General features: G+C 40.5%; 2 protein-coding genes across 9 annotated transcripts in view; one reads left to right on the forward strand and one right to left on the reverse strand.

Moving 5' to 3' along the window:
- mtap (methylthioadenosine phosphorylase) overlaps positions 1-13,835 on the forward strand; it is a 100,664-nt gene extending 86,829 nt beyond the window's left edge. Inside the window, exons 9-11 of one of the 5 annotated variants that reach the window (XM_078396043.1) lie at positions 5,423-5,545; positions 6,720-6,809; positions 11,832-13,835. In XM_078396043.1, coding sequence (XP_078252169.1) covers positions 5,423-5,545; positions 6,720-6,809; positions 11,832-11,870 — 252 coding nt within the window. In that variant the 3' untranslated portion in view covers positions 11,871-13,835. The remainder of the gene's footprint in view (positions 1-5,422; positions 5,546-6,719; positions 6,810-11,831) is intronic. The other 4 variants (XM_078396046.1, XM_078396044.1, XM_078396047.1 and 1 more) reach the window with 4 other exon arrangements.
- Positions 13,836-19,888: 6,053 nt separating this feature from the next.
- The window catches only part of LOC144592382 (cyclin-dependent kinase 4 inhibitor B-like), a 40,107-nt gene continuing 39,450 nt past the window's right edge, over positions 19,889-20,545 (reverse strand). For all 4 annotated transcript variants that reach the window (XM_078396945.1, XM_078396946.1, XM_078396947.1 and 1 more), the window contains one exon: positions 19,889-20,266. In XM_078396945.1, the coding sequence (XP_078253071.1) occupies positions 20,003-20,266 (264 nt within the window). In that variant the 3' untranslated portion in view covers positions 19,889-20,002. The remainder of the gene's footprint in view (positions 20,267-20,545) is intronic.

Below are 20,545 nucleotides of genomic sequence, written 5' to 3' on the forward strand. Positions count from 1 at the left end.
ATTGACAAGTCCGATCCACGGCGGCTCCACCTCGCAACTTACAGGACTTGAAGGATCTGCTGCTAATGTTTTGGTGCCAGATACCACAGGACACCTTCAGGGGTCTTGTAGAGTCCATGCCTCGGCAGATCGACGCTGTTTTGGTGGCACACGGAGGACCAACAGCATATTAGGCAGGTGGTCATAATGTTTTGGCTGATCGGTGTACATAGTCCCCCAATTTCAGGGCACCATAATGTTTGGGACACAGCAATGTCATGTAAATGGAAGTGGTCATGTTTAGTATTTTGTTTCATATCCTTTGCATCCAATGACTGATTGAAGTCTGCGATTCATGGACATCACCAGTTGCTGGGTGTCTTCTCTGGTGATGCTCTGCCAGGCCTGTATTGTAGCCATCTTCAGCTTATGCTTGTTTTCGGGGCTAGTCCCCTTCAGTTTTCTCTTCAGCATATAAAAGGCATGCTTAATTGGGTTCAGATCAGGTGAATGACTTGGCCACTCAAGAATTGACCAGTTTTTAACTTTGAAAAACTCCTTTGTTGCTTTAGCAATATGTTTGGGATCATTGTCTTGCTGTAGAATGAACCGCAGGCCAATGAGTTTTGAGGCATTTGTTTGAACTTGAGTAGATAGGATGTGTCTATACACTTCCGAATTCATTATGCTACTACCATCAGCAGTTGTATCATCAATGAAGATAAGTGAGCCAGGACCTTCAGCAACCATACATGCCCAGGCCATAACATCCCTCTCACTGTGTTTCGCAGATGAGGTGGTATGCTTTGGATCTTGGGCAGTTCCTTCTCTCCTCCATATTTTGCTCTTGCCATCGCTCTGATATAAGTTAATCTTTGTCTCATCTGTCCGCAAGACCTTTTTCCAGAACTGTGGTTGCTGTTTTAAGTACTTCTTGGCAAACTGTAACCTGGCCATCATATTTTTGCGACAAACCAGTGGTTTGCAGCTTGCAGTGTCACCTCTGTATTCCTGTTCATGAAGTCTTTTGCAGACAGTGGTCATTGACAAACCCACACCTGATTCCTGAAGAGTGTTTCTGATCTGTCGGACATGTGTTTGGGGATTTTTCTTTCTCAGAGAGAGAATTCTTCTGTCATCAGCTGTGGAGGTCTTCCTTGGCCTGCCAGTCCCTTTGCGATTAGTGAGCTCACCATTGCTCTCTTTCTTCTTAATGATGTTCCAAACAGTTGATTTTGGTAAGCCTAAGATTTGGCTGGTGTCTCGAACAGTTTTATTCTTGTTACTCAATCTCATAATGGCTTCTTTGACTTTCATTGGCACAACCTTGGTCCTCATGTTGATAAACAGCAATAAAGCTTTCCAAAGGTGGTGGAAAGACTGGAAGAAATATTAGGTGCTGAGAGCTCTCTTATACCTGCATTAAGGAGGCATTTGAAAACATCTGAGCATTACAAACACCTGTGAAGCCATGTGTCCCAAACATTGTGGTGCCCTGAAATGGGGGGACTATGCATAAACACAGCTGTAATTTTTACATGGTGAAACCAAAATGTAATAAAATGACCTTTAATAAAATCTGACAATGTAAAATTTTAACCACATGTGATTTTTTTCTTTTACAAATCTCAAATTGTGGAGAACAGAGGCAAATAAATAAATTATGGGTCTTTGTCCCAAACATTATGGAGGGCACTGTAAGTGTATACTGATGAGATTGATCACTTTCAGCTATTCCTCGAGTTGCAATGGGGATGTGTTCCTGGAGATCTTCAAGAACTTTGTTGTTGACTCTATCGACCACCAACCCATTGATGAAGACTGGTTTATGAATCCTTGGCCTTCCTCTAAAGTCAACAATTGGTTCCTGGGTTTAATGGCTTTGAGAGCAAGATTGTTGTTCTGGCACCATTCAATCAGATGATCGATCACCCTCTTATGCTCTGGCTCATCATTATCTGTAATTGTTTAAACAACGGTGGTGTCATCAGTGAATTTAAAGATTCAGTGAATTTAAAGATGGAGTTGGAACTGTGTCCAGCTGCACGGTTTTGGCTATCGAGTGAGTAGAGCAGGGGCCTGAGCACACAGCCTTGAGGTGCCCCTGTGCTGATGGATATCGAGGAGGATGTGTTGCTGCCAATTCGTACCAATTGTATTCTGTTAATGAGGAAGTTGAGGATCCAGTTGCAAAGGAATACACTGAGATCCAGTCCCCTATGGTTGGTTACAAGTTTGGAGGGGTAATGGTGTTGAACGCCAAGCTGTAGTCTATGAACAACAGCCTGGTGTATGTGTTTTTATTGTCCAAGTGGTGCAATGTAGAGTGGAGAGCCAGCCAGATCGCATCCTCTGTTGATTTATTATGGCAGTAGGCAAATTGTAGTAGGTCAGGGTTCTTGTTCGGTAGATGTTGATATGCACCACAACCAACCTCTCATAGCACTTCATCACCATGGACGTGAATGCCACTGGTCAGCAATCATAGAGGTACGTCACCTTGCTCTTCTTGGGAACCATAGGTTGTTTGCTACTGATTATGCTGTTCAGCTTTGTCAATTCCCCAAACAGGGAATCTGTCCTCGGCTTGAACATGAAATCATGTTCACAGGCTGGGGATGAAGATTATCCCATACAAGGGTGGTTAATAATTTTCCTTTGACATTTCCTCCCAACATCAATATTTTGGAGTTTAATATGACTAGAATTATAATGGATTAGCCACATCCATGTTATGGCATCTGGACTAGATCAAACCCTGCGACTTTCTGGCAAGTTTGTTTTTTTCTCCCAAATTCCTGCCAAGGCCTGTCAGGAATCTGATGAGTCTTAATTTTCTTGGAAAACACACACATCCAGAACAGTTTTTAAAAAATCATCTAGGCTACTTAAAAACCAGGAAGTCATGATACTATTTTATCGGACTTTGGACAGGCCGCGTGGAGTATTGTGTGCAGTTCTGGTCGCTCTATGACAGGGAGGATGTGGAAGTTGTGGAAAGGGTGCACAGGAGGTTTACAAGAATAATGTCTGGATTTGGTCGTATTAGCTACAGGGTGAGGTTGGACAGATTTGTATTGTTTGCTCTGGAATGCCAGAGGATGTGGGAAGATTTGATAAATGTATATAAAATTAGGAGAGGCATAGATAAGGTAGACAGTACTTTCTTCCCAGGATGGAAAATACCAAATACTAGAGGCCATAGCTTTAAGATGAGAGGGGTGAAATTTAAAGGAGATGTGGCGTGCAAATCTTTGTTCACACAAAGGTTAGAGAGTGTCTGGAACACACTGGCAGAGATGGTGGTTGAGGCAAATACAATAGTGGCACTTAAGAGACTCTCAATAGGCATATGGATACGTGGGGAATGGAGGGATATGGATTATGTGCAGGCAGATAAGAGTTGGTCTTGGTATCATGTTCAGCATATGCATTGTGGACCAAAGGGCCTGTTCTTGTGCTAAACTGTTTTATCACCTCCCATAACTCTCACAGTTCACGGCCTTTACAATGGAGTGATTATAGTAAACGCAGCAGAAACTATTCGGTTTCTAAACTTAGGTGCCAAAGAGAGTGGAGCGGGTGCATAATGCTTGGTTGAGGAAACCTGATGTACCTAGCAATAAACTATTGTGTTTGTTCTGTATTATACTGGTGGAGCTGTGTAGGAGGTTCAGAATAAATGAGATGGTATCTGTATTGTTTAATGTAGTCATGCCAATGCAGTGAAATGTTCAATTGAAGGCAGAAACTGTACCAGTTTATCACTGATATCTGATCTTTAGGATGTAGTTTTGCAGGGAAGGGAGGATCAAATTAATCTTTTTTTGCGTTTTTCATTTACTCTCCTTACTCCGCTGAAGAGCCACAGTTGCTTGTGCCCCTCCAGTAGTTTGAGTGTTGGCAACCTATTTAACCAAGAACGTCTTCGCAGATCGATTAAATGCTCAATGTCAATATGCATGCATTTGCACTACGAGTCATTGTTCAGGAACACCTGATTTTTAAAACACCAGGTTGCTGTCTGTTAAGATGTAGTCTGTGGCACAGTCTTCTTCCCAATTGTCCTGAATCTCTTTGGTCCATTCTAATCCTCTCCTGTGATCTTCTCCTCTCTCCCCCCCCCCCCCCCCCCCCTCTCTCCTCCTCATCAGACTGCAATCTTTTCAATCAATCCCTCTCCTTCAATTTTCTCCCCACACTCCTGATTTTATTTCTCCCTCCTGCTGCATTAGAGATGAGCAAAGTTTTCTTGATGTCTAAATACACATGCAAAGCACCACGCAGAGAAAAAAGACATAGCCCAGTGGTTACTTTACATCATTCTGCATTCAGGATCCCATTACGCACATGCCATCTGCATTCAGGATCCCATTACGCACATGCCATGTAAGTTGAAATGAGATTGTGTGGTGCTTTTATTGTGCAAGCAGATAAACACTTTTTTTCAACTCGCGTTTATTGACCTGTGCACAGAGGGTGTGGCTTCATGTTACGGAAAATAATGATTATGGAGCGTATTCTGGGAATGCATCCCCATATCGCCAGCAAAACGGGTTGCCTGTACTGAATTCTACAATTTAGCATGCAAATTATATAATTTGGATTATTCCGTTTAAATGTTGGAAAAGGCAGGCATTCAAATAATACTTTATCCCAATAGTAGGAAGGCCTCTCTTCATAAACAAGATTATCTTAAAATTATTCACTACTGCTAACTCGACAAAGGTTGCCAATAAAGGGCAAACCAGAAATAAATGCCTTTTCAAATTATTTTTACTGCGCTTGACTGAGATGAAAAATATTGATTGAGATAAAAGAACAATCTGCTCCATCTTCAAATGATTCAGCTTATCTGATTCTTCCTGAACTACAGGGGAAGATTGGTCCTTACATTGGCATATTTTTTCTTTCAAATGAGATGCCAAACAATGAACACCGAATCATCATTGTGCTAAATTATATATGAATGAGTACCCAAGTCCTTAAATGGAGCTTGAGCAAGCCCTTCTGAAATAAAGAAAAAGGCATTTTAGTACAATCAAACTAATCCATAATATTCCACTGGCATGCTTTTCAGGTGGCAAGTAAATGTTCAGCATTGAGATGGTGTAGTCAGTGAAGTCCCAATGCGTCTATTGCTTTTCACAATGCCACACCTCTACAAGTGTTTATGATGTTAGTTGACAGGGATATCTATAACAAAATATGCACTCAGCTACCTATAATACTCAAGCAGTTTGTGCTTTCTTGTTGGGCACTTTTCAGGATAGGGGATGAAGGAAATTAAATATAAAGATGGCAACAATCTGGTGGAAAGTTACAAACTGCTTTCATCAAGAACACATATTTAATGTTGGCCTACTTCTGTTTTATGTCCAGAAATGGTGAATATGTAGTAAATTATTTTCTTCAAATAATCCATTTAAATTTAAAACTACAGGTAACTGTGGAAATGGTTCTCAAAATAATGAAGGAGAATGCAAACAAGGCATTGGCAATAATTCCTGCAGCAGTTGCACAGATTGCATCCATGGATTGGCAAGAAACCATCAAGAATTTGAAAGTAAGTTAAGAAAATACAACATAATAACATTTTACATAGAAACATAGAAAATAGGTGCAGGAGGAGGCCATTTGGCCCTTTGAACCAGCACCGCCATTCATTCTGATCATCCACAATCCATAACCCGTGCCTGCCTTCTCCCCATATCCCTTGATTCCGCTAGCCCCTAGAGCTCTATCTAATTTTGATAGAACCTTGTCCAAAACATTTTTGATTTGGTAAATTGTGGAAGTGTGTGAATCCAGTTTCTCAAATGTAAACCAAGTGACTTAAAAGCTGACATTGTCTGAAGCAGGGTAGAAAGTAGTCCTACATTGTTTACAGTAAAAGTACACATATAATAATGGTTGCTGATTGTAATCTGACTCTTAAATCTGATTTCACTACAGAAAGTCAATAGAATTTCATTATGTGAATAAATGTGAGTTTTTATGAGATGGCAATAATTTTATTCGTGTTTCTCAACTGGTAGATTCTTTGTTCTGTCAGAAAGCTGTATATTTAAGTGTTGTAATACAAAAGAAATTCAAGTGTACAAGCCTACAGGGCGGTACAGCTGTAGAGTTCCTGCTTTACAACACCAGGGACCCAGGTTTGATCCTGACTACTGTACGGAGTTTGTATATTCTCCCCATGACCTGCGTGGGTTTTCTCCGGTTTCCTCCCACACTCCAAAGACGTACAGGTTTGTAGGTTAATTGGCTTGGTATAATTGTAAATTGACCCAGTATAAGTAGGTAAGTGTGCGGGGATCGCTGGTCAGCGTGGACCTGATGTGCCGAAATGTCTCTTTCCGTGCTGTCTAAACTAAACTAAAGCCAGAATTTTGTAACCACTATTGAAATCATGCCAGAATTTAGTTCTGTAAATGTTTTGGTGAGGCTTCTTGTCAAAATTTCAAAGTTAAAAATTACTTGTGTATTTTTTATCATTTATTTTGTTTTCAGATTTGCTGCATTTGCAGCCATAGACCAGAACTAGAGCAAACCACAAGACTTCCCAGTTGGGAAGTCACTTAAGTATCTGAAATTCCCCCTTTTGAAAGGAACTGAAAATCTTTTCAACAGAGCCGTTTCTTTTCACATGCATAAGTTTAAGAGAAAGTCCATTAGTAAATGCACACCTACACAGCACAGCCTTTAAAATGTCAGCATAACTGACTTTTCCCCAATAGGGGGCAACTGTTTTATTTCCCCCAGGCCAATCTGAAAAGTGTGAAAATTGTAAATCCTGGATAAGCTGTTTTGCATTGCTTTTGAATGAGGTAAATAAGATTTTCCATTGACCCTTTTGAAGCTAAAATTTACCACTTCAGACTTTCAAATTCTGTATTATTCCCAGTGATGCAGATCTATCACAGGGTTTAAGCCTCTCCTGCAACACTCTTTTTCAAGAACATATGAATTCATAGGAATTTAGTCTAACATTCTGCTGAACCTCTCACTTTAACCTTCCCCGTGGATTTGGGTCATTGGAATTTCCCTTACCATCCTGATGAACTGGTTATTCAGTATCATTCAAAACAGAAATCAAAGGATGCTCTTAAACTGTCTGCTGCCAAATACCGAATATAGCCATTACTCAGAAATTGTGTAAATGGCATTCAACATGTAGGCTACACAAATGTGACAATCCTCTACTGGGACATCTCACCGTGTCTGTCTGACCTTTAGACTTGCTTGATGACATGCTTCACAATTTTGTAGCATCACCTAAAGTCAGCTTCTACCTTCTGCTTATTGTCTCTAATTACCAGTATAGTGCAGTATTTTACTTGCTCCCTCATAGTGAAGGAAACATGTCCACGATTCTTACTGGAAGAAGTTTATACACTCACTATTCTGATGAAAATCCAACGACTTGAAATATTAACTCTGTTTCAGTCTTCACTGTGATTACTGGACCTGCTGAGAATTTCCATCCTGTTCTGTTTCATAACTGAACCCCTCATTTTTGAAAAGCACTCTTAATGTTCTCTTAATCCTGCTGAAAAATGTGTTACAATATTTCCAAATGGAAGTTAAACCATGTCTGGGGATGTTATGCACCATTGTGTGTCTTCACTGTGGCTATTTGTTCAATGTAATTGATCATTTTGTAGTTTTGTCCACACAGTCTCTGCAAACATTGGTCCAACATCAGTCCTACCTTCTTTTTGAAAGCTTGCATTGGTGTTTTCTGTTGCTATTTTTGGCCCAAACTTCACAGAATACATCAGATGGGCTCTCCTCAGACTCCATCTAAACTGTGCGCAGTCAACCACTTTCACTTTACTTTCCTCCCAGTCATACCATCTGCACCTTCTCAGAGAGTACAGAATAGTAACCCAGATATTCACTTTCTCCATGCTAGAGCTGTGTTTGGTTATCATGGTCTACTGTGAGAGCTCTCAGCTTCTTGGTGCTACCTGCTCCCACCTGACCAGTGAGCATTTGGAGCAGATCCATTGCAACCCAAAGCGTGAGAGATTCCAAATCTCATCATCACTCAATGCTGCAATTTTTGCAATCAATTATTATCCTCATCTGCTATTGTACATTAAATGCCAATCAACGTATCTGACTCCAGTTCTTCACTCCTTGGTTTGCAATGAAAGAACAGTTCCCCAACGTAATTGTTCCAAGCCTGTGACCCTTACATCCAAGGCAAGTGGGACCACTGGTTTAACCAGTTGCTACTTCTTCTAGGACTTGCATATTGTTTGGTGACAATGAAACATTGGGCTGCCTTTTCTGAGCAATTTGAGGCTGGGCATCTTCTGCAACAGTCACAGCAAGACCTATTCCACCAGTACTCTACAGTCCTCTTTGTTCTGGCACATATAACAAATAGGCTTCCTGCCAACTGTCAGCATCCATACGACTCACTGGCAGTGAAGATAAGCGAGTTGCCATTACCATCTGTTGCTCCCCGCCAGCACCTCAGTGACTGCATGTTCTTCAGCACTGATTACATACAAATGGCTATTCTGTTCACTTTCTCAAAATTCAAATGCAGTTTTGTAGAAATTTATGTCAGCCAACCAACACACCGAAGGATTAATTCATTGCCTGATCAAGAAATATCTGAAAAATGTATGAGTCCATTATTGTCTTTAGTTTTCTATTAGTAATAATTACCTTTCATTTTCCATACATGGCTGTATCGCACTAATCATCCCCTTTTTGCAGGACCTTCAATGCATTCTTTACCCTCAGAAACATCCTAAGTACAAATCAATGCAATTCCTGTGCGTGCATCCTGACTGCTTAGAGAGGTTTGGTGAATTGTAAAAAATGCATATTACACTCCCCAAGTAAAATGTGATTCCATTGAAGTCAATGGATCCAATGTTGGAACCAGCATACAAAGTGTATGTTTTACCATAATCGTGCATTTAGAGTAAACCGTTGAGGACAAATTTCGACCTCTAGTGACATTTCAGCTGGTAGAAAACCAGAGATTTTCCAACCAGTTTTCATTTGTCCTATAATGATCTTTATCACTTAATCTGCTCAAATAATGAATACTTTTGCATTATTTAATTTCATGTAAAATTTAGTTCACCTTCTTGTTCAAGACTCTCAATGAAACGGCCATGAAGTGCCAAAGGCTCAAGCGACACTGTACCGCAGAATTGAGTCAGAGAAATTTGCAGCACAAGCAGAAACCATTCTGCCCATCATTCCCTCTGCAATGAAAGAGAAGCCAGTCATAGCCCTGTATCTCTATATCCATAAGCATTCAAAGTTCCACATTCTCATGTCCCCACCCGAAATCCTCTTAAAAATATTGGATGCTGATTCCACCAGCTTTTTCAGGTCGAGTATTCCAAATTGCAGAATTTCCTCTGTACACGCCATCGTATTGAAAACCACAACTGGTTTACCATTTAACCTTCCCTGTTGCCAGGAAGATAGTTCAACAAATGAAATGAAGAATATGACAAGACTAGGCATCAGGACTATGTAAAAATAAACAAACAGCCCAAACATCTAATTCCATTCATTAGATTTTATATCATCATCATCATCATCATCATCATATATATACAGCCGGAAACAGGCCTTTTCGGCCCTCCAAGTCCGTGCCGCCCAGTGATCCCCGCACATTAACACTATCCTACACCTACTAGGGACAATTTTTACATTTACCCAGCCAATTAACCTACATACCTGTACGTCTTTGGAGTGTGGGAGGAAACCGAAGATCTCGGAGAAAACCCACGCAGGTCACGGGGAGAACGTACAAACTCCTTACAGTGCAGCACCCGTAGTCAGGATCGAACCTGAGTCTCCGGCGCTGCATTCGCTGTAAAGCAGCAACTCTACCGCTGCGCTACCTGTCCATGATATCTGCTGTTTTGGCAATATTAAAAAGGAAAAGGAAAACTGAACTTGATAACAATCAGATGTCCATGACGCATGGTTTTAAATCCTCAATTTTTCTGAGGAATTTAAAAATAATTTGAACTTCTCTGCCCTGACGATTTATTGACTGCCATTTCCTGTTAGACTACTTGGTTAAAAACTACAATTGGGTTCTGCTGGTGTGATTGGGAAATAACATGTATACATTAGAAATGATCCCAACAGCATTTGCCAGCTCCTGGTGTTGCCAGCTCAAAGGAGTAACTTAAAATGCAAAACTACACAGTCTTGGCAGTCTCTGGACCTGGGCAATTACATTCACTCACCTGCCTTGATTTGCAATTTAAAAACCACCCTGAAGCTGCTTCACAGAAGGAGAACACAAGGATAGAGGCACGGTAGCACAGCGGTAGAGTTGCTGCTTTACAGCGAATGCAGCGCCGGAGACTCAGGTTCGATCCTGACTACGGGTGCTGCACTGTAAGGAGTTTGTACGTTCTCCCCGTGACCTGCATGGGTTTTCTCCGAGATCTTCGGTTTCCTCCCACACTCCAAAGACGTACAGGTTTGTAGGTTAATTGGCTGGGTAAATGTAAAAATTGTCCCTAGTGGGTGTAGGATAGTGTTAATGTGCGGGGATCGCTGGGCGGCGCGGACTTGGTGGGCCGAAAAGGCCTGTTTCCACGCTGTGTATATATGATATGATATGATATGATATAATAAATAGGAACAGAGTAGGTCACATACAGTGCCCTCCATAATGTTTGGGACAAAGACACATCATTTATTTATTTGTCCCTGTACTCCATAATTTGAGATTTGTAATAGAAAAAAAAAAATCACATGTGGTTAAAGTGAACATTGTCAGATTTTATTAAAGGGTATATTTATACATTTTGGATTCACAATGTAGAAATTACAGCTATGTTCATAAATAGTCCCCCCATTTCAGAGCATCATAATGTTTGGGACACTGGCCTTCACGGGTGTTTGAAATTGCTCAGGAGTGTTTAAATGCCTCCTTAATGCAGGTACAAGAGAGCTCTCAGCACCTAATGTTTCCTCCAGTCTTTCCATCACCTTTGGAAACTTTTATTGGTGTTTATCAACATGAGGACCAAGGTTGTGCCAATGAAAGTCAAAGAAGCCATTATGAGACTGAGTAATAAGAATACAACTGTTAGAGACATCAGCCAAACCTTAGCCCTCAAAACAAGCATAAGCTAAAGATGGCTGCAATACAGGCCTGGCAGAGCATCACCAGGGAAGACACCCAGCAACTGGTGATGTCTATAAATCGCAGACTTCAAACAGTCATTGCATGCAAAGGATATGCAACAAAATACTAAACATTACTACTTTAATTTACATGACGTTGCTGTATCCCAAACATTATGGTGACCTGAAATGGGGGACTATGTATAAACACTGCAGTAATTTCTACATGGTGAAACCAAAATGTATAAAAATGGCCATTATTAAAATATGACAATGTGCACTTCAACCACATGTGATTTGTTCTATTTGTTCTCAAATTGTGGAGTACAGAGGCAAATAAATAAAGGGTCTTTGTCCCAAACATTATGGAGGGCACTGTACCCGCTGAGTATTCTCCAACATGTGACTGATCTCCCACTTTTAATTTAATTAATTAATACAATTATACACTTATCAAAAAAGTTTCAAAATCCAGTGGCAAGTTTAGTTCTAACATTCTGATATTTTCCAGCATTTCAAAGTCTAGTGTAACTTTCAAATACCACCGATGCAGAAATTCAGCCATGTTCAGCCACATGATACACATCCAAATCAATTATGTGGGAAGATGCGATAATCTACATTTCTGTTCCCTCTGTTTTGTAACTTGAACGTTAGATATTTGTGCTACTAGACATTTCAAAGAACATGTTTTAATACTCATCATCATTGATTTCTAGGCATCTCAGGAAGCATCAGTTATGTTGCCAATGCATTGAAACTCCAGTGATTGAAGATGGTCCTGTTGCTCAAGAATATTTGCCTACTCTAGTGATCGTCTTCATTTCAATTTTCATGGTTAATGTTACATTAATAATAAAATCTGGTAATCAGAACTAATTTACCTGGATGGATTTTCACTGTTACAAATGGACAGAAAATCAGCAAATGTGGAAGAAGTAGAATAGATTTTTAATGAGCAGTGCCGAAGTTAATAAACAATTGAATGAAAAAAGGTTAAAATGGAACACATGTAGGGCAGTGTCTTGTGTCCTCTAAATGTTTCCCAATTCAAGCTGGGGTGGAAGCAAATAAAATTTCCCTGCAACGCAATGAGAATTGAAAATATAAATCCATTTTCAGTTCATCTAATAGCCTTTTATGGAGGATTTCTTCCACTACCTTTGAGGAATCCAAGGTATTTATTCACAAAATGGTGGAGTAACTCAGCAGGTCAGGCAGCATCTCGGGAGAGAAGGACTGGGTGACGTTTCGGGTCGAGACCCTTCTTCAGACTGAAATCCACATTTTCAATATTGCATTACTTTCCCTGGGCTATTTCGCATGCTACTTAAATAAAGAATTGATAGTTGGGAAAATCTGCATTGAGTGAAAGTTCACAAATATTGGACAAGATTGGTCTGCAATATATAATACAATATCGAACAACAGAAGTTAGTTTTATAGCACCTTCTTTCTCACCAGGCCCAATTTTCTCTTTGTCAATTATTGATCATTCCTATTCATGTACAGAGGGATCTTGGGGTCCATGTCCCTAACTCCCCCAAACTGGCAACATGTATATATTTCAGCAGGTTAGAAAGTTAACTCTTACATTAGGAATGACAAGAAATAGGCTTTTGGTTTTCTAACTTGCTGACCTCCTATTGCCCACTTAATTCCTATTGTTTGTGGACCAATTTCATCAAATATTTATAGAATCACAGCCTAGTAAACAATAGTTTACATGGTTTGAGAAAGGATAGATCAATTTCCTCCAATATCAATTATAGTAATACCTGCGAAGGACTGTGGAAAGTACTAAAGGCTGGTTTACATATTAGGCTAAAGACAAAACCGAATCAAAAGTAAACCCGAGACTGGATAGGAAACTACCTACAGGTTGTAACCGTTGGCTCAGGTCATTTCTACTCTGATTGCTGGTCATCTGCACCCTGGACTAGGGTGTCTTTTCTCCAATATGCTCCAGTACATCCTTTCATTGTGCCCCTCTCCCAAGGCATCAGTGTGGCATGGGATCTCTGACACATCCAAGTTGCCAGAGAGCGACCAGCCTCTGGCCAGCAACCCCACTGTCACACATTCAGGCACAATTGTGGAGAAAGTAACCTTGTAAGTGTATCCATTGCTGCTGCTTGGAAGCTGGAAACAGTTGAAATACAAGTCCAATAGACAAAAAAAAAGAAAGAGCTCACCTTTTAAGAATATTGCAGTGTTAAGTTACAAAGTGAGTGGGATTGAGTTACATCATATGTGAAAGAAAATTGGGCAAATATAAAATGCAGCTTGCTAACGTAAAGCTTGTGTGGAGATCTACCACACATTTCTTCTATTCAGTGTTTTATTTTAATGCACTGTGGCCAAGAAGTCTTATTAACATTATATATCTGCATGTTTTAGTGCCAGGTCAATAGCAGTATTTCGTTGTTCATTTGTATCATTGTGCAACTTTGCTAAATTAAAATATATTCTGAAAAATAACAGATGATTATAATCATTCCCAATCTTCCAGTTCAAGTTGCAAACTCCATTGGCTAGTAATATTGCACAAGTCCTAGGCCTATTCTTCTTGCCTACTCCCACCTTACTGAATTTTTTTCTCCATGCCTTATATCTGTCCTGTCTCCACTGCCTCAGCCCCTTCCCACTTACATCTGGGACACCTCTAGTATTTTGACAACATCCAATCCGCAGGTCTCAACCACCTCATCTCTATCATGGACGTCCAGTCTTGATACACCAATCCCCCATCAGGAAGGACTTGGGGTCCTCCAATTCTTGGAACAAAGAGTCACCCAGCTCCCCGCCACCAACATTCAGATCTTGTTCCAACCCACAACAGCTTCTCATTCAATTCCTCCCACTTTCAACAAATCAAAGATGTAGAAATGGGGTTCAGCTGTGTTGTATTTTTGTTGGCTATGTGGAACAGTCCTTCCAAACCTACTGTCTGGCACCACCCCACAAGCTTTTCTCTTTCGCATCGATAAGTGCATTGGTGCTGCTTCCTGTACTCAGGCAGAACTCATTTTTCTCACCTTTGCCACCAATTTCCAGCCTGCCCTCAAATTCACCTAGACCATTTCTGAAGTTTCGCTTCCTTTTCTGGATCTCTTTGTCTCCATCTCAAGTGACACATTTTCCACTGATATCTACTACAAACCCACTGATTCCCAGAGCTACCTCAACTACACCTCACACCCAATGTTATGTAAGGACACCCTCTATTTTTCTTAGCTTCTCTGTCTCTGCTGCATTTGTTCCCAAGTTGAGGCTTTTCACTCTTGGACCTCTGAATTGTCCTTCAGAAAAGGTGGCTTCCCCCTGCTGTTGATGGTGCTCTCATATTTCTCCATTTCCAACATGTCTGCCATCATCCTGCCCCCTTGCCTCCATCTCCCTAGTTTGATCTAGATAAAGGTTCTCCTGGTGCTCACCTTTCACTCCACTAGTCTCCACATCATCTTTTTGCCCTTTGGGCCAGCTCCAATGGGATCCCATCTCATCTTCCCATCCCTTTGTGCTTTCCACAGGGACCACTCTATGATTCCTTGGAATTTCCCCCTGAAGTGTATTCCTCTCTCTCACCACCATCCAATGGCCTATACAACCCTTCCAGGTGAAACAGGAATGCATGTATCCCTCCTTCCACATCTACTGCATTCAGCACTCGATGTGGCCTGCTCTGCATTGGCAAGACCAAGCATACATAGACCAGTGTGACCAATTTCAAAAGCACCTAAGCACTGTCCACAACCACCATTGTGAATTTACGATCGCAAGTAATCTCAACACTCCTTCCTGTTCTCACATTGACTTATGTGTCATAGAAACATAGACATAGAAACATAGAAAATAGATGCAGTCGATGTGGACAATCTCCACATCGACAGCATCCAAGCTCAAGATGAACCTGGGTCTCTGGCACTATGAGGCAGCAGCTCTACCAACTGTGCACTGTGCCACCCCAAAGATTTAAATGGTCTATTTTCCATTATCCATCATTCCTTCATGGTATCTCAGCCAAACGTTGGGCCCTTTGTGTCTGAAAACCTCTTTGTATCTACCCTCTCAATCCTTCACAGAATCTTGTATGTATGAAAAATATTATCTCTGATTCTTTTAGTCCTGTGAGCATTAGCAGGTCACAATCACTCCTCAGTCTCTCTACAGCTCCATCCCAGGGATCAACCTGGTAAACCTGTCCTGCTCCAAAGAGGGCGGCACGGTGGCGGAACGGTAGAGTTGCTGCCTTACAGCGAATGCAGCGCCGGAGACTCAGGTTCGATCCTGACTACGGGCGCCGTCTGTACGGAGTTTGTACGTTCTCCCCGTGACCTGCTTGGGTTTGCTCCGAGATCTTCGGTTTCCCCCCACACTCCAAAGACATTGTAGGTTAATTGGCTAGGCAAATGTTTAAAAAAATGTCCCTAGTGTGTGTAGGATAGTGTTAATGTGTGGGGATCGCTGGGCGACGCGGACCCAGTGGGCTGTATCTCTAAATCTAACACAAAATGGCAGCATCTCTGGAGAGAAGGTGACATTTCAGAATGCCCCAACTGTGCTGTGTACCATATTTACAGTCTGCCTTTTCTGAAGAAAGGACTCAACCCAAAACGTAACCCATTCCTTCTTTCCAGAGATGTTGCCTATCCCTATCCCACTGAGTTACTCCAGCATTTTGTGTCTATTTTTAGTTTAAACCAGCCATTCCTTCCTACACACTGCTCCAAAAAGGAGATCCTCATTTTGGTACAGAGCAATATGCAGATAATGTATCCCAGTGAAGTCTCACCAAAGCACTTTGCAATTTTGACCAGACATCCTTACATTTCCCCTTGTAGTAAAGGCCAACAACTGAGGCCTTCTTAATTCCTTATTGTATCTGAACGTTTATGTTCAGTCTCATGAACCAGCATGTCAAGACCATCTGTATACCAATATTTATGAGTCTCCCTTCATATAATATTAACGTATTTTTAATGATTTTATCAAATGACACAACCTCATATTTCCCCACAATATATTTCCTCTGGGCTTTCTTGCACCTATTTAATTGTCTTTGCAGACCCTCTACAACATCCTGCCAAACTTACATTCTGATCAGATTTGAAAAAATAGTAACGTTGGATACATTACATTCTGTCTTTTCATCTAAATGATTAATATCTGTGTATATCTAAGGCCCAGCACTAATTCCCGTGGTAGCAGTATTAACAGTCTGTCAACCTAAAAATAGCCCTAGAATCCTCCTCTTTATTTTATGTCTTTTAACTAATCCCCAGCTGACGCTGTCGCATTATCCCCAACGTCAATGAACAACAACAAAAACCATTTTAAACAGCAATCATTTTGTCAAATGAGCAGCATGATCTATATTTCAGCTACTTTACTAATCTGATATCTTATGTTTCATGTGTGGTAAAACTAATGTTGCACTTTAACTAATGTTGCACTTTTGGGTGGCTTAACTCTCTTTAGTGCCTATAGAATCAGCAAAATTCTCTCCAATTCCCCCCCCCACCCCTACAGTTCTACTGGTGTGTTACCATTCTCAGCCAATTCCATGATTACTTATTTAGATTTCAAAAATAAACTTTGTGCGTAACAAAATATATACAATACCAAAACTGTGCTCTGACTCTTATTGCATTCTTTGTGTCTATACTTAAATATTGCAGGTGTCATACTGGGTGGCGTTAGCACCTGTCTTCACACAAAACACCCTGGTCGCTCAGACAAAATTCTTTCTGCTGCTGAACATTGAAGGGCTGAGTCTGGTGGGCATACCCCTCAAACAGGTGAAGCCCTCTAAGGGGCTGACACCATGACTGCTGCTGAAAGAATGATACCAATAACACTTATTTGTCTCCTCTACATTCTATTGAAGAATAAAAGTTTGATTTGAAGAGCTCCAGTCCAGATCGACGCGCTGGGTGGCGCCGTCAGTGATGTCAACCTCGCCTATAGTCTGTCTTTTTTGATATTTTTATCGCTTTCCCCTTGAAAATATTACTGATTTAGATGTGCCGTGTCCCATTTGATATACGTCATTTCAAAACTACCGATTTCCTTCTTCAGAGCATCGTTATTGTAAAGAAAAGAAAATTATTCATTCGGAAAGTCAGCCTAGAATAAATATAGAATAAATATGACGTGCCGTCATGAAGTGAAGTGATTTTTCTGTCACTTCGAGAAGAATTAGGTTTTGAAATATGTCAACGTTTGTGATTTCAGTTTATTTCTTAACATGTTATAATGCGTCCCTTAACGGGAAACAGCGTTAAATTAATGTGTTAAGGATCGTGCGATGATGAAGCCTCAGATTACACAGGTAAAATCTAATCTTTCTGTGAAACCTTTTCTATTTGCTGCTGCGCCGTCTGTATGTTCTGTTTTGTTCTTGATATCCATATTTTCTTTTTTTCGGCGGCAGTCCACAAACACACATTACAGCATATCAAGGATATATCTTCTGTTTAAACTGACAGTTTCAATTATATTCTGTAAGCGACAATTATAAGCAGAAAACATCAGATTTACAAAACGACACACAAAACAACATATACAATAATCTCAGTTGTATATATTTGCGTCGGTAGGTATCTCTCCATTGCAACATACTAGCCCGTATTAACGGAGCAGGTGGATACGAAATCATTTAGTTTCTACTGGAATCTACATTTTGCTGGGACATAATTTCTACCGCGTAAATAAATAATGAACGTCATACAAATATTATGAACATCAGTGTTTTTTTATCCACGTTATTGCACTTTATGATATTCTGGAGAAAAAGGATTGGTGATGTTTTGGGTCGGGCCCCCCTTCAGACTTTCAATTTAATAGGATTCCTTTCATCTTTTGTTAAAAGATATTCTTTGGTCCACAGTCAAAAAGACCCAACAGAGGATGTACTTCCTGCGGCAACTGAGGAAACACAATCTGCCACAGGCAATGATGGTCCAATTCTATACTGCCATCATTGAGTCCGTCCTCACATTCTCCATCATGGTCTGGTTTGGCTCATCCTCCAAGCACGACATCCAGAGGCTGCAACGGGTCATTCGCACAGCTGAGAAGGTTGTTGGCTGCAACCTTCCCCCCATTCACGAACTGTGCACTGCAAGGGCCAGGAAGCGAGCGGGCAAGATCATCTCTGACCCCTCTCACCCTGGCCACAAACTCTTTGAAGCACTTCCCTCTGGAAGGCGACTCCGGACTGTCAACGCATGCACAGCCAGAGAGATAAAAACTGTTTTTTCCCCCACGAGTGATAGCTCTACTCAATAACCAAAGTCTGTAGTCTCTTTTTTGCTCTGGTTTATTTTCACCCACATGATCGTAATGGTGTATCCTTATTGTTTTGATGTGTTTATGCTTTATTCTTAATTGTTAACTCTATGTGTTGTCATTTGTGAGCGGAGCACCAAGGCACATTCCTTGTATTTGCATACATGGCCAATAAACTTATTAATTCCTTCATTCATTATTCATTCATAAAATATTCCTTTTTATCCTTGGTATAAACCAACATCTGCAGTTCTTTGTTTCTACTTGTATTTGCAGGAGTTCCGTTTAGAATGTTTTCATTTTGCTGCGACATAGTTTCTACCGCGTAAATAAATGATGAACGTCATACAAATATTATGGACATCAGAGTTCATATTGTCCACGTTATTGCACTTTATGATATTCTCCTGAACTCAATCGTCTGATAAACATGGTGTCCGGAGAACTATAAGTATGGGAAAGGGCAATTCTAACGAGGGCTACCCAGACTCTGTCAAACCTGTACCAGCTCTAAGTACAGCCTGAATAAACCAAACAAATAACATTGGCCATGATGAAGGAATTGTCATTTAATTGGATTTAATTATTATACGTTAATGTTGGTCTGTGAAATACTGATATAATTTCCAGTGTCTACAAAATAAGTTCAACTTTAAATATCATAAACGCTACCTTCGCGTTGAAGTGAACAAATGTTGTGCCTTTTAAAAAAATATCTGCTGCATCTGAACAGGAGCTCACATTGCAAAGTCACTAGCCCACATGCCATACCAACAAAACAAATAATGTACTCCACGGTCTGTGGAATATACTATATTGTTATAGCCGGAGTCACAGAATCACAAGAGTCATGCACGGAAACGGGCCCTTTACTCCACTTGTCAATGACGAGCAAAATCTCCCATCTACGCTAGTTCCACTTGCCCGGATTTGACCCATATCCCACTTCTGGTGCATTATCGCCGAAATAAGCGAACCCAATGAAACAATTACACTTCGCTCTACTTTCGTACGCGCTTTACAGAATATATTCCGGTTTTCGGTTCTGTCACCTCTCACGTACAAATTAATATAAAATAGATTAAGACACAATCTGATCTTAATGCAATTTTTCATTAAGGTGTATCAGTGATATATGGAGCTAACCCCGGCCATTTGGTCCAATCAGTCCGGCGAGAGTGTTAATGCTGTCATGTGAGTTACCGGGTAAAGGTCTCAAGCTCCATTCCACCAATTAAAAAACTCGCTTTTTAGTAAATACTGCCCTAAAACACATCCATGGCTCGGCAGTAGAAACGAGATGTTCTGCCAGTGAAACAGAAATATAAAGGAAAAGCTGACGTTGATATATTCGATTATTGTAGATATCACTGGCTTCAGCAATATGCTTACACTAGTAATGCACATGAATATACGGCTAAATTTTATTTTAATTCTTTTATTCAATAGTTTTAGAAACTAATGTTGAAAATACATTTGCATTTACTATAGTTTTTTACAATTTTAATATTTTACACTTTCACGTTTTTAAAACGCTTTTCATTTCTACAATATTCGGAATTAAAATAGTAAAGATGATAAGCTGTTAGACACCCACTTAAATAGCTTGGCTTCGCCGAATCAGATAGTCCACTACATTGGGGTAGTTATTTTCCCTCGCCAAGTCTATGGCTCGTTTATTGTTTCCGTCTCGGAGATTAATATTTGCATTTCCAACTTCTACCAGGACAATCAGCGTATCCAGATGTCCTTCGCGGGCTAGGTCGTGGATGAGTGCGATGCCGTGCCTATCCTGCCGGTTTGGATCTGCTCCCTTGTTCAGTAGAAATCGGCACATATTTGGACAACCCATTTTCATCACCTGAAATGGTAGAAGGAGAAAAAAATGAATGGCCTTAAATTAGCATTGAAAATTGAAATGTGGTGGAAATACTCAGCTGGTCAAGCTCATTTGAGAGGGAAACAGAGTTAACGGTTCCGGTCTGTGACTTGTCACCATATCTGTAGAACGAAACTCCAGTCATACAGGAGGAGTACCTGCATATATGAGTTGCTTCATTTCTATGTTAATTTCCAATGACGCCTAAAAATAAATTTTAAGGCTATTTGTATATTATTTATGAATGGACATACTAAAATA

The sequence above is a fragment of the Rhinoraja longicauda genome, chromosome 3, assembly GCF_053455715.1.
Source record: "Rhinoraja longicauda isolate Sanriku21f chromosome 3, sRhiLon1.1, whole genome shotgun sequence".
In the NCBI taxonomy this organism is placed as follows: domain Eukaryota; kingdom Metazoa; phylum Chordata; class Chondrichthyes; order Rajiformes; family Arhynchobatidae; genus Rhinoraja; species Rhinoraja longicauda.